The 13,683-nt window shown below is 47.2% G+C and overlaps 1 protein-coding gene across 4 annotated transcripts in view; it reads right to left on the reverse strand.

The window, feature by feature from the left end:
• Positions 1-1,057: 1,057 nt before the first annotated feature.
• Positions 1,058-13,683, reverse strand: part of parp4 (poly (ADP-ribose) polymerase family, member 4) — a 25,165-nt gene continuing 12,539 nt past the window's right edge. The window contains exons 19-41 of one of the 4 annotated variants that reach the window (XM_034561092.1): positions 11,001-11,038; positions 10,800-10,881; positions 10,461-10,598; positions 9,813-10,002; positions 9,646-9,716; positions 8,943-9,130; positions 8,705-8,804; positions 8,364-8,534; positions 7,485-7,565; positions 7,160-7,240; positions 6,956-7,051; positions 6,707-6,862; positions 6,532-6,624; positions 6,189-6,224; positions 6,150-6,155; positions 5,949-6,035; positions 5,819-5,857; positions 4,825-5,426; positions 3,441-4,274; positions 2,928-2,994; positions 2,741-2,843; positions 1,994-2,126; positions 1,058-1,867 (exon numbers count right to left, since the gene is read on the reverse strand). In XM_034561092.1, coding sequence (XP_034416983.1) covers positions 1,651-1,867; positions 1,994-2,126; positions 2,741-2,843; positions 2,928-2,994; positions 3,441-4,274; positions 4,825-5,426; positions 5,819-5,857; positions 5,949-6,035; positions 6,150-6,155; positions 6,189-6,224; positions 6,532-6,624; positions 6,707-6,862; positions 6,956-7,051; positions 7,160-7,240; positions 7,485-7,565; positions 8,364-8,534; positions 8,705-8,804; positions 8,943-9,130; positions 9,646-9,716; positions 9,813-10,002; positions 10,461-10,598; positions 10,800-10,881; positions 11,001-11,038 — 3,609 coding nt within the window. In that variant the 3' untranslated portion in view covers positions 1,058-1,650. Of the gene's footprint in view, positions 1,868-1,993; positions 2,127-2,740; positions 2,844-2,927; positions 2,995-3,440; positions 4,275-4,824; positions 5,427-5,818; positions 5,858-5,948; positions 6,038-6,127; positions 6,225-6,531; positions 6,625-6,706; positions 6,863-6,955; positions 7,052-7,159; positions 7,241-7,484; positions 7,566-8,363; positions 8,535-8,704; positions 8,805-8,942; positions 9,131-9,645; positions 9,717-9,812; positions 10,003-10,460; positions 10,599-10,799; positions 10,882-11,000; positions 11,039-13,683 lie in introns of all 4 variants that reach the window. The other 3 variants (XM_034561091.1, XM_034561090.1, XM_034561093.1) reach the window with 3 other exon arrangements.

A 13,683-nucleotide genomic window follows, 5' to 3' on the forward strand; every position in this document is an offset into this window, starting at 1 on the left:
CCCCACTCCCCTCTGCAGGTGAGCCTAACCACGCCCCGCCACCAGTCTTATTGGTCGGTGGTCACTCTACATTTTTATTGATACAAGTGCTAAAAAACTATGAAGGCTATCTTGAGAAATGCTAACTTGCTCTTTTGCTGAACATTAAAAGACAAATATTTGACCGAAGAAAACAGCAAGTTACAATTTTGAAGATGTCTGATTTGTTGTCTTTGGCGGCGCCTGTGGCCATAAGCGGTAACTGCAGGTGCGTCATCGCATCCCAGAGATCCAAACGGTTGTCTTTCCGCGACTCAACTGAATATTTTGCCCCTGCAGAGCTCTCATCATGCAGGTTGATCATGCAGAGGAGTTCAGGGAGGTGAAAGACAACGAATCCTGCAGAATTTCACAAGATGACGAACACAAGAAAAGATCTGAAGACACTCAAAGAACATTTTTAAAAGATTTTTTATTCTGTTCTTGATTACACACACACACACAGACCAGAACAACCAACAACTTTAATGTCACGCTTTAATAAATGAAACTATGAAAACTTGAAGCAGACTAGCTAAGTCTTTTTTTTGTCATGTCAGAATCCTCAGCACGGTGTTCTTCCCTTCATCGTAGATATTTAGGGTAATAGTAAAGCAGCGATGTGTTCAGGTGTCAGAACTAAAATCTCCTCAATATTTATCTGTTATTCTTTTCGACGGTTGAAACAAGTCGTGAGCAGCCGATTGCAGAATATGCCCAAACTAAAATATTAAGTATTTAGATAAAACATCCGCTTGCGAGTGCATTCACTGAAGTGTTGTACTTAGCTACAAGTTCAAGGTACTTTACCAGATTACTCCCATTTTATGCAACTTTATATTTCTACTGTTGTGACAAACTGAAGGAGGAAGTGTATGTATATATATATATATATATATATATATATATATATATATATATATATATATATTTTAGTAAAACACTGACAGGGAACAATGAGTAATGAGCACATTTAGTTAAAAATATGAAATACTTTTACTTAAGTACAATTTTGAGTACAGGGCTACTTTTTTCCAAATTTTTTGTACAATTTCTTTTTGCATTTTATAAAGATGCTCTTGTTTTGATGCACATGTGTGCACGTTGGCAGGAATGTAGCACATTCATGAAGAGGAAGCAGTGCCATAACAATATTGTGTCCCTAAATATTTTTTTTTTAAACCATCAATGAATAATCGTGATCTCAAGATTAACAACAAATAAATGTGATTATCTTGTTGTGCAGCCCAATGGGTCTCAATCCAACTTCAGTTTGAGTCTAAGATGAGATCATCCGGGACTGCACTGTCTTGTCTTTGCGAAGGCTTCAACATACACGTGTGTGTGCGTGTGCGTAACACACGCACACACACACGCACACGTGTATGTTGAAGCCAGAATTGGCGTACGCGGCTAAGAAGTGTAAGAAATCTCCCTCTAAAACCCACCAAACCCATTAAAGAAACGGCAGAAAGTCAACTTGACTCCTCTGATTTAAGAGCAAATAAACACACCGACAGGTCGAAGTGCTTCAGGTAAGTAAACCAAATAAATGTGTGTATATATCAATGTAAAAATAAAAGATGATATCGCCCCCCCCCGAGCGGTTTGAATTCCTCCCACTCGGTGGGTTTAGAAGCCCAGCACACGCCGATCGGCCCTCTGGAGCTTCAGACTCGTGAGGGCCGAGGAGGGCGGGAGGCCCTGGAAGCCCTGGAAGCCCAGCAGCTGGCGGGTGGAGGTCTCCCAGCTCAGACCGAACTCCAGCCGGCTGTAGACGCACGGGTACTGGCGGTCCGCCCAGCAGACCCAGTCCACCGCCCGCTTCACCTCCTCCCACTGCGCGGGCCTGGAGCAACAAAAAAGGGAGGTTTTTACTTTAAAAAGGGTCATTGGACAGTTTAATGACAACGTTTGCATTGTGAGGCGTTTGAGGGAGTTTGTATTTATCGGCGTCGAGTGGTTGTGGACCGACCTGGGAAGAGACGAGTCCTCCAGGCTGAAGAGGGTGCGCAGCAGTTTGCCCTCCTTCAGAGACTGGACCCTCATCAGCTGCAGGACCAGAAGGGTGGCCACCAGCCTCAGGATGTCTGTGTGGGCTCTCACACCTACACACACACACACACACACACACACACACACACACACACACACACACACACACACACACACACACACACGCACACGCACACGCACACGCACATGTATATATTGCTCGGAATGTTATGTTTTTTACAGAATCTGGTGACAATAAACGGTTTATTTCAATGTTTTAAATGTATTTTTTCTGACGGAAGCGGTCGTCACACATGATGTGTTCAAGGACCGTCGGTATTCTGACAATAATGATGTTTTTACAGCTTCTGGCTGCGATAAACGGCGCAGATTTGGGGATTGTTTAAATAAAACATGCTTTTTCATCCCGCCAGCGGGTTTTGGGGTTCAAAGGGATGTAAAGGGACATTTTTTATTTATATTTTAAACGTTTTTCAGAGGTGTTCCTCATGTATTCAAAGTACTTACACTAAAGGTAAAGACTGGGAAAGGGAACGCATTTAAGAAATCTTCCCCCTGTTAGGTTAATAAAATGCAGTTAAAACCACCAAGAAGTATGATTGAAATATGTGTTAAGGTCAATGTAACATGTTACATCTGACTTTAAATATAAATATGAATATGTTCCTCCACAACGGGCATAAAGCCGACCTTCTCGAGTCCTCACCTAGAGACCGGATGCCCTTGTTCTTCAGGAAGTCGTTGGCGAAGAGGTCCACGTTGAAGTCCACGAGTTCACCGAGCTCGGTGGTCAACTCCCAGTAGCCCTCCTGCAACACACACACACACACAGTGTGGTATTAGTACTTGTAGTGGTGTAGCATACATGTATATGTTGTTGTTGTTTATCTTACCGAATGTTGCATCTGGAAGATGTTTGTCCATCTGACCTGCAGCGCTTCAGGAGCCGCTTTCCTGACACTATTAACACACACACACACACACACACACACACACACACACACACACACACACACACACACACACACACACACACACACACACACACACACACACACACACACACACACACACACACACACACACACACACACACACACACACACACACACACACACACACACACACACACACACACACACACACACACACACACACACACACACACACACACACACACAGAAATGTAAACACACACACACAGAAATGTAAACACACAGAAATGTAAACACACACACACAGAAATGTAAACACACACACACAGAAATGTAAACACACAGAAATGTAAACACACACACACAGAAATGTAAACACACACACACACACACACACACACACAGGTGGAGGACTCACAGAAACAACCTCCAGTTCACATGTAGACGATTTTAGTGTTTTCTACGACTCACCGAGAAATTTGATGAGCATTTGAGGGCCGAAAACAAAACGTATCCTCGAGCATCATCGGCTTGGTTTGGTTTTTTGTGGAAGGCTCCGCCTCCACATGCACTGGAGGCTCCGCCTCCACGTGCACTGAAGCATTTCGAGACATTCTGGGGAGGGAACAGTCCTCCATCCCAGAGACACCGGAACCGCCGGCTCGGAGCGGAAAAGATCGTTTGTACGCTGCTCCAGAATAATAACCAGACTGTTGTTGTGGTTGTTGTGGTTGTAGTTTTAGTTGTTGTGGTTCTTGTTGTGCTAGTTCCATCCCAGAGCCACCGAAACTAAAACCAAAACCTGAACTCAGGCCAGATTGGATCTGAAGAGCTGGTTTGGATGCTTCTCCACGTCCAACCGGCATCGGATCCATCCCAGAATAATAACCAGACTGTTGTTGTGGTTGTTGTGGTTGTAGTTTTAGTTGTTGTTGTTGTTGTGGTTCTTGTGGTGCTAGTTCCATCCCAGAGACACCGGAACCACCGGCTCGGAGCGGAAAAGCTGGTTTGTACGCTGCTCCAGAATAATAACCAGACAGTTGTTGTGGTTGTTGTTTTAGTTGTTGTTGTTTTATTTGTTGTTGTTGTTGTTGAGAGCCGAAAGGGGAGCCTTTGGGTCCCGGGGGCCAAATCCCCGATGGCGGTTCTGCCGAGGACAAGGTCTCACATTCGGCCGGCGCTCCCAAAAGGCTCATGAAAGCCACTCCTCTTTTTTTCTTGTACTTTTCTTTCAGGACCGGTTCTCCGACTCCTCCAATGAAGTCGTGGAGAGCGGCAGCTCCTGCTGGACTGGCCGGACTACCGCTTTGATTGACAGAAATGTAAACACACAGAAATGTAAACACACAGAAATGTAAACACACAGAAATGTAAACACACACACACAGAAATGTAAACACACAGAAATGTAAACACACACACACAGAAATGTAAACACACAGAAATGTAAACACACAAACACAGACATGTAAACACACAGACATGTAAAAACACACACACAAACAAAAATGTAAACACACAGAAATGTAAACACACAAACACAGACATGTAAACACACACACACAGAAATGTAAACACACAGACATGTAAACACACACACAAAAATGTAAACACACAAACACAGACATGTAAACACACACACAAAAATGTAAACACACAAACACAGACATGTAAACACACACACAGAAATGTAAAAACACAGACATGTAAACACACACACACACACACACACACACACACACACACACACACACACACACACACAGGTGGAGGACTCCAGTTCACATGTAGACGATTTTAGTGTTCTTTCTTTCTTTCTTTTCTTTTTTTTAAGTAACATTTTTCTGCGACTCACCGAGAAGCTTGATGAAGATTTGAGGACCGAAAGCAAAACGTATCCTCGAGCATCATCGGCTTGGTTTGGTTTTTTGTGGAAGGCTCCGCCTCCACGTGCACTGGAGGCTCCGCCTCCACGTGCACTGGAGGGCGGCGCAGAGACAAAGGTTCCTCCATCGTGAAGCGGGCAGACGGACCTTCGGCGGGTCGACCGCTCCGTCTTGAAGCACCTCGAGACCTTCTGAGGAGGGAACCTTCTCGGGAGACACCGGAACCGCCGGCTCGGAGCGGAAAGGCTCGTTGTTGTGGTTGTTGTTTTAGTTGGTGTTGTTGTTGTTGTTGTTGTTGTTGTTGAGAGCCGAAAGGGGAGCCTTTGGGTTCTCCGACTCCTCCCATGAAGTCGTGGAGAGCGGCAGCTCCTGCTGGACCTCTTTGATTGACAGGCGTCTGTCCTGAGATTGAAAGAAGGTTCTGTTTGAGTGGCAAAAAAGGAGGAGAAGGAGGATGGAAGGAGAGGCCTGAAGGTTGGGGTTGCCCTGGTAACACTGGGAATGGAGGAGGAGGAGGAGGAGGAGGCGGAGCAACCACATGGGGAAGCGTGTCCATTTCCAGAAAACAACTCTACAAAAAAAAAGGAGACAAAGAAAACACGAAAGTCTATTTTTTTCTGCTCGCTGAATTAAAAACTGAACAACCTTTTTCTCCCACAAAGACGGATTTTGTTATATAAACTCAGAGCGAACCGAAGCGTAAGGTGGGAGGTCCTTAGTGAGTTCCTGAGTGTTCATTGGTTAGTTTCACACTAAATATTGACGGACACACGATTCCACGAATTACGTTGCTGGGAGCTCGACTCAAACGTCACACGACGGGTTATTAAATCTATTGTCTGTTTATTTATTTGTGTATTATTTGAATAACCGACTTAAGACATTAAACCTGATTCTTAAACAGCAGCTCTACCCCCCCCCCCCCCCAAAATATTAAATATAAAACTGCAGTTTGGGACTAACCATGTGTTCATAATGTGGAAAGACGGGTTGTTTGTCCTCCTACAACAGGAGAGAGACAACAAAGACAATTAGTAAACAACAACAACAACAAAACGTCCTTTTCCTCCACGATGACTCTGTGTGACCTTACCTCAGCACATCCTTCACTCTCATCTTGTGACGTTACCTCAGCCCATTCATCATCATCATCATCATCATCATCATCATCATCATCATCCTATAACACAGACAAATGCAGCTCATAAACATGATAATGAATAAATCAGAACAACAAAGCATGAGCTCTCCCATGATGACTGTGTGACCTTACCTCAGCACATTCTTCATCCTCATCATCCTCATCCTCCTCATCAACCTCGTGTGACCTTACCACAGCACATTCTTCATCCTCCTCATCCTCATCTCCCTATAACACAGAGACACATGCAGATCATAAACGTGATAATGAATAAATCAACAAAGCATGAGCTCTCCTTTCCCCTCCATGATGACACCTTGTGACCTTACCTCAGCACGTTCTTCATCCTCATCATCCTCGCCTGACCTTACCTCAGCCCATTCATCATCATCATCATCATCAACCGCATCAAACTCACATTCTTCATCCTCATCTCCCTATAACGCAGAGACGAATGCAGATCATAAACGTGATAGTGAATGTGAGGTGAGCATGAGGTCTCCTTCCCCCCCATGGTGACACCTTGTGACCTTACCTCAGCACGTTCTTCATCCTCATTATCATCATCATCATCAACCTCATCAAACTCGTGTGACATTGCCGCACCACATTCTTCCTCCTCATCTCCCTATAACACAGAGACGAATGCAGATCATAAACGTGAATGTGAGGTGAGCATGAGGTCTCCTTCCCCCCCATGGTGACCGTACCATCCAATAGTCCAGGTCCACATCCATATCCATAGGTTCCTCCACCCCCTCAGCATCCCGAGGAGAACTCCAGCCGATGTAGGGGAGGAAGTCCACGTCTTCCTGCGAGATCAACTCGGGGATGTCCGTGAAGCCCACCTCGACTCGCCCCGAGTCCTAAAAACAAAAAGGCAGACGAGTGTTTCGCAGTCGCAGGGTGCAAAAAGGGGGCGGAGAGTGGGCGTCGACGGTTTACGAGCGCAGACGAACCCGTTCCTCGATGGCCACGAAGCTGGTGAACTGCGACAGGATGGAGAACTCGGTGCTCAGCTGCACGATGAAGCGCTTCAGCTCCGCCTTCTTCCCCTGGAGAAGGAATTAATTAATTAATTAATTAAAAGATTCTGCGGGAGGTCGACTCCGACTCCTCAAAACCGATTCGAGAGGAGAAGATTTTCACGACCCGGCGAGCACCTCGTGTTCGGCTTCGTCGCTGTCCAGGCTCCCGTCTTCGTAGTCCCTGATGAGGGCCCTCGCCGTGAGCTTGTGAAGAAACTGAACACACACACACGCACACACGCACACACACACACACGCACACACGCACACACGCACACACACGCACACACGCACACGCGCGTCATAATAGAAACGAGTTATGATGCGTGTGTTTTATTCTGACATGACGGACTCAAGGAATTAAAGTTGAATTCCACGCTAGATTAACATTTACAGCAGGTGCTGTTGAGACAATTGAGTGTGTGTGTGTGTGTGTGTGTGTGTGTGTGTGTGTTCTTACCGTGCCCTTGGTCTTCTGCAGCTCACTGGTCGACACCATGGTTTTGATCTCCTGACCGCTCAGATTTCCGAGCAGGGTGGCCTGCGTGATGTAACGATCATTTATGAATAAAAATAGAAAAACAAGGCACAGATATTTGATGGCTGGTTTTGTAGTTTTTTAGTCTCATGGTGAATTTAATGTTGTTGTTGTTGTTGTTGTGTTTCTGCCTATTGGGTCACGATCTGGAAGATCACCTCCAGCTAGTTTCGGGTATTTTAAACCAAACGAAATAAACGGAATTGAAGCTCGACGAAGATTTGAGGGCCGAAAACAAAACGTATCCTCGAGAATCATCGGCTTAATTTGTTTTTTTTGTGGAAGGCTCCGCCTCCACGTGCACTGGAGGCTCCGCCTCCAGCTAGTTTCGGGTATTTTAAACTAAACGAAAGAAACGGAATTGATAAAAAATAGTTGCCTGCAGCTTTAACTGAGATTTAAAACAATACACTTACATGTAAGGTGTGATAGGTTTGCCATCGGGCATCTGACCTGCGTACCTGAATCTGACCTGCGTACCTGAATCTGACCTGCGTACCTGTACCTGACCTGCGTACCTGTACCTGACCTGCGTACCTGTACCCGACCTGCGTACCTGTACCTGTACCTGTACCCGACCTGCGTACCTGTACCTGACCTGCGTACCTGTACCCTACCTGCGTACCTGTACCTGTACCCGACCTGCGTACCTGTACCTATACCCGACCTACGTACCTGTACCTGTACCCGACCTGCGTACCTGTACCCGACCTGCGTACCTGTACCTGTACCCGACCTGCGTACCTGTACCCGACCTGCGTACCTGTACCCGACCTGCGTACCTGTACCCGACCTGTGTACCTGGGTGCAGTGCGGCACGAAGCCGTAAACCAGAGTGTGGCAGTCGTTGAACAGAGCGTGCAGCAGCTTGGGGGCTTGAACAGGAGGGGGCGCCGCTGGGTTGAACTGCTGCCACTTCACCGACACCGAGCTGCAGCCGGGAGACGCCATGCGCTTCAGCTGGCGCGCCACCTGGTGAGAGAACAAGGTGAGAGAACAAGGTGAGAGAACAAGGTGAGAGAACGTGAGAACGTGAGAACCGTCTTTCAAGTGTGTTATGACCTCTCTCGTTTCATTATAATCCATTAACCATAAAACAATCTGCGTGAACTGTAGCATTACCTGCGAGTAATCACTCTCACCTTGTCTGCCCAGTTGTGTTTGGTTTTTGTGTCGAAGTATTCAAAGGCTCCGCCCCCTGCCTGGGCCAAGGCTCTCAGCATGTGCCGATTGGCTGTCGGGCTGAAAAAGAAAAACGTACATTTAAAAATGTCGTAGAAATCTGAAAGAAGCCCATAGAAGCTCCAATTGGGCTGGAGGCAAATGTAAATAATGTGATTTGACAGTCGAGTGGTGACCCCTGTGACCTCTTGACCTCACCTGAGGCCGCAGGTGAAGAGGCGGCTGTGCCCAGCGTCGTCTCGCAGCAGCCGCAGGGCGAGCTCTGCGTTCTGCAGGTGGCCGTCCGACAGCAGCAGCAGGTTCCTGACGCCGCGGGACGGAGGCAGCAGGCTGAGGGCCCGCAGGGGGCGCCACAGCTCAGTGCTGCCCCCTACTGGAGAGGAGAGCTGGTGGGAGGGAGAGAGGGGGCAGAGTGAGCCTCCCACTTGTGATTACACCCTTAAAAACATCCTTAAATGTTCCACTTGAAGGAAGGTTAGCTCTAAAACCAGAAACATTGGAGTAATAAGCACTCTCGAGTCGGAATAAGGGCGTTTTCTCCTGTTCTTCTATATAAATAAAAGTTAATATTCCCATTCTGCAGACATTACATAAAAAAAACGCATCCATATTTAAAAAGAATGAATGTCTCTTTAATTCTGTTGCTAGCAAAGGGAGATTTTAATTGTACTGTGCATGTGACAATAAAAATACATCTTATGATGTGATTACTGTATATTTTATAAATGTACTAATCAACTAAAAACACTTTGTTGTGTACTTAGTGTGAATTCAGAGCCTCTTGATTCATTAACTAAATGTACCTGGCTTCTGATTGAATTACCCAGAAGACTACGTGTGAAATAATTCATATTAAATAAAACGTTTAACCGGATATCAAACCCCGTCTTTGAAGCTCTACCTTGATGAAGCTCTCGGCCGCCGGCCGAGCTTCGGCGAGCGGCCGCGCCGCCAAGAACGCCTCCGTGTGATCTGACGGGCGCGGAAAATATCGTTTTACTTACTTTTACTCTTTACGCAAACAATAACTTCTAAATCATATTTTTTTAAAAAAAGGATCAAACTGACTCGTGCCGAAGAAGACGACGTTGAGCCGCAGGTGCTGGTCGAGGGTCCCGAGGACCCGCCGGGCGATCCTCCGGGCAGCGCGGAGCGGCTCGCCCCTCATGGACTCGGACGAGTCCACCAGCAGGACCACCTCATCGGAGGCCGGACCGGAGTCCACTTCAAAGTCTGGGTAGAACACCAACATGCTGGCCTGGAGGAGAGAGACGCACGTAAACAATAAACAACAAACAAGTAAGACGTGCAGACCGATTCATTTACATTTACATGCATTTATTTAGTTTTACTTGATTATTATTATTATTTAAAAATATATATATATATTATTTAGTTATTGATAAAAAAAAAATAAAAAATGTTTTTGATTTATTTATGTCGTTATTACATTTAATTAGATTTATTATAATAATAATAATAATAATAATAATAAATCAAAAGTACCATTTTGGTTGGCAAAATTAACCAAAAACACATTTATAATTTCATTATGTTAAAGCACATCTTGAAGAAAGAACAACTCGAGACATTTAAGTTTAAGATGAAATAGACACAAAGTGTGATTTCAGGAAATATACTTAAGTACATATTTGTACATATTTGTTTAGTTTTATTCTGCACTGTCGAAATAAAAAGAGAGAGAGCGAGAGAGACCTGGCTGTCCTTGTCGGGGTGTTCCTCCACCCACATCCTGGGCAGGTGGACCTCAGCCAGAGTGATTGACAGCTCGAACCCGTCTTGACCCATGACCTCTCCTGGCAGCACACTCACCACCGCCTTACAGTCCGTCCTCTACACACACACACACACACACACACACAATTTGACTATTTAAGGCATTCAGAATATTGTGAAATACTTTTGTTTTGCATTTTTGCTTCTTTTCCCAAATTATCAATTGTTAAGACCTGTTATATATATATATATATATATATATATATATATATATATATATATATATATATATATATATATATATATGTGTGTAATTACCTTAATCTTGACCTTGTGGGTGACGCACTGCAGGCCGGTGATCTTATTGGGCATCTCCACCGACACGTCCAGGCTGAACTCTCTGAGAGAAACATTACAGAATGAATCCAGATGCTTTACTGCATTATTTTAACTCATTAATAATTAATTCAGATTGCAGGAATACAAATGAAACATCGAAAGCCTTTAAGCGATGCTCACCTCGGCCCGTCCGTCACACACACCTTCTGCACGGAGACCTGTGGATGCAGAACCAACGGAGCCAAGTTAACACCTCAAAATTAAACTAAAACTAAAGAAACCCTGTTGTATTTAATATGTTATTGATTTAATATCTGTTTAACTAAAAAAGACAGACTTCCACCAAAAGGAAATAAAGAAAAAGTTAAAAAATAAATTTAAAAAAGGCAAAACATTGTTAAATTTACTAAAACATCCAAAACACACCTTCTTTTACTCTAATATGATCAGATTTATGTTCTGGAAATATATTGGATGAGATAAGGCCTCATTTGCATATGTAAATTTAAGACATTTAAGAGAACTTGTAAGACAAAAACACATTTGTTTTTGCTCCTTCCGGGACCTTTCCACACTATTGCTTCATCCTGCAGAAGGAGATTGGTACCTGGAGGCGGGGCGTGTTTAGTACCTGGAGGCGGGACGTGTTTAGTACCTGGAGGCGGGGCGTGTTTAGTACCTGGAGGCGGGACGTGTTTAGTACCTGGAGGCGGATGTGTTTAGTACCTGGAGGCGGGGCGTGTTTAGTAGCTGGAGGCGGGACGTGTTTAGTACCTGGAGGCGGGGCGTGTTTAGTACCTGGAGGCGGGGCGTGTTTAGTGCCTGGAGGCGGGATGTGTTTAGTACCTGGAGGCGGGGCGTGTTTAGTACCTGGAGGCGGGACGTGTTTAGTACCTGGAGGCGGGGCGTGTTTAGTGCCTGGAGGCGGGATGTGTTTAGTACCTGGAGGCGGGGCGTGTTTAGTACCTGGAGGCGGGGCGTGTTTAGTAGCTGGAGGCGGGACGTGTTTAGTACCTGGAGGCGGGACGTGTTTAGTACCTGGAGGCGGGACGTGTTTAGTACCTGGAGGCGGGGCGTGTTTAGTACCTGGAGGCGGATGTGTTTAGTACCTGGAGGCGGGACGTGTTTAGTACCTGGAGGCGGGACGTGTTTAGTACCTGGAGGCGAGATGTGCTTAGTACCTGGAGGCGGGGCGTGTTTAGTACCTGGAGGCGGGACGTGTTTAGTGCCTGGAGGCGGGACGTGTTTAGTACCTGGAGGCGAGATGTGCTTAGTACCTGGAGGCGGGGCGTGTTTAGTACCTGGAGGCGGGACGTGTTTAGTACCTGGAGGCGGGGCGTGTTTAGTGCCTGGAGGCGGGGCGTGTTTAGTACCTGGAGGCGGGGCGTGTTTAGTACCTGGAGGCGGGACGTGTTTAGTACCTGGAGGCGGGACGTGTTTAGTGCCTGGAGGCGGGGCGTGTTTAGTACCTGGAGGCGGGGCGTGTTTAGTACCTGGAGGCGGGACGTGTTTAGTACCTGGAGGCGGGGCGTGTTTAGTACCTGGAGGCGGGACGTGTTTAGTGCCTGGAGGCGGGACGTGTTTAGTACCTGGAGGCGGGGCGTGTTTAGTACCTGGAGGCGGATGTGTTTAGTACCTGGAGGCGGGACGTGTTTAGTACCTGGAGGCGGGGCGTGTTTAGTACCTGGAGGCGGACGTGTTTAGTACCTGGAGGCGGGACGTGTTTAGTGCCTGGAGGCGGGACGTGTTTAGTACCTGGAGGCGGGACGTGTTTAGTGCCTGGAGGCGGGACGTGTTTAGTACCTGGAGGCGGGACGTGTTTAGTGCCTGGAGGCGGGACGTGTTTAGTACCTGGAGGCGGGGCGTGTTTAGTACCTGGAGGCGGGACGTGTTTAGTACCTGGAGGCGGGACGTGTTTAGTGCCTGGAGGCGGGGCGTGTTTAGTACCTGGAGGCGGTTGTGTTTAGTACCTGGAGGCGGGACGTGTTTAGTGCCTGGAGGCGAGATGTGCTTAGTACCTGGAGGCGGGACGTGTTTAGTGCCTGGAGGCGGGACGTGTTTAATACCTGGAGGCGGGACGTGTTTAGTACCTGGAGGCGAGATGTGCTTAGTACCTGGAGGCGAGATGTGCTTAGTACCTGGAGGCGGGACGTGTTTAATACCTGGAGGCGGGACGTGTTTAGTACCTGGAGGCGGGACGTGTTTAGTGCCTGGAGGCGGGACGTGTTTAGTGCCTGGAGGCGAGATGTGCTTAGTACCTGGAGGCGGGACGTGTTTAGTACCTGGAGGCGGGACGTGTTTAGTGCCTGGAGGCGGGATGTGCTTAGTACCTGGAGGCGAGATGTGCTTAGTACCTGGAGGCGGGACGTGTTTAGTGCCTGGAGGCGGGATGTGTTTAGTGCCTGGAGGCGGGATGTGTTTAGTACCTGGAGGCGGGACGTGTTTAGTGCCTGGAGGCGGGACGTGTTTAGTGCCTGGAGGCGGGACGTGTTTAATACCTGGAGGCGGGACGTGTTTAGTACCTGGAGGCGGGACGTGTTTAGTACCTGGAGGCGGGACGTGTTTAGTGCCTGGAGGCGAGATGTGCTTAGTGCCTGGAGGCGAGATGTGCTTAGTACCTGGAGGCGGGGCGTGTTTAGTACCTGGAGGCGGGACGTGTTTAGTACCTGGAGGCGGGACGTGCTTAGTACCTGGAGGCGGGGCGTGTTTAGTACCTGGAGGCGGGACGTGTTTAGTACCTGGAGGCGGGACGTGTTTAGTACCTGGAGGCGGGGCGTGTTTAGTACCTGGAGGCGGGACGTGTTTATTACCTGGAGGCGGGACGTGTTTAGTACCTGGAGGCGGGACGTGTTTAGTACCTGGA

The sequence above is a fragment of the Cyclopterus lumpus genome, chromosome 21, assembly GCF_009769545.1.
Source record: "Cyclopterus lumpus isolate fCycLum1 chromosome 21, fCycLum1.pri, whole genome shotgun sequence".
Lineage (NCBI taxonomy): Eukaryota > Metazoa > Chordata > Actinopteri > Perciformes > Cyclopteridae > Cyclopterus > Cyclopterus lumpus.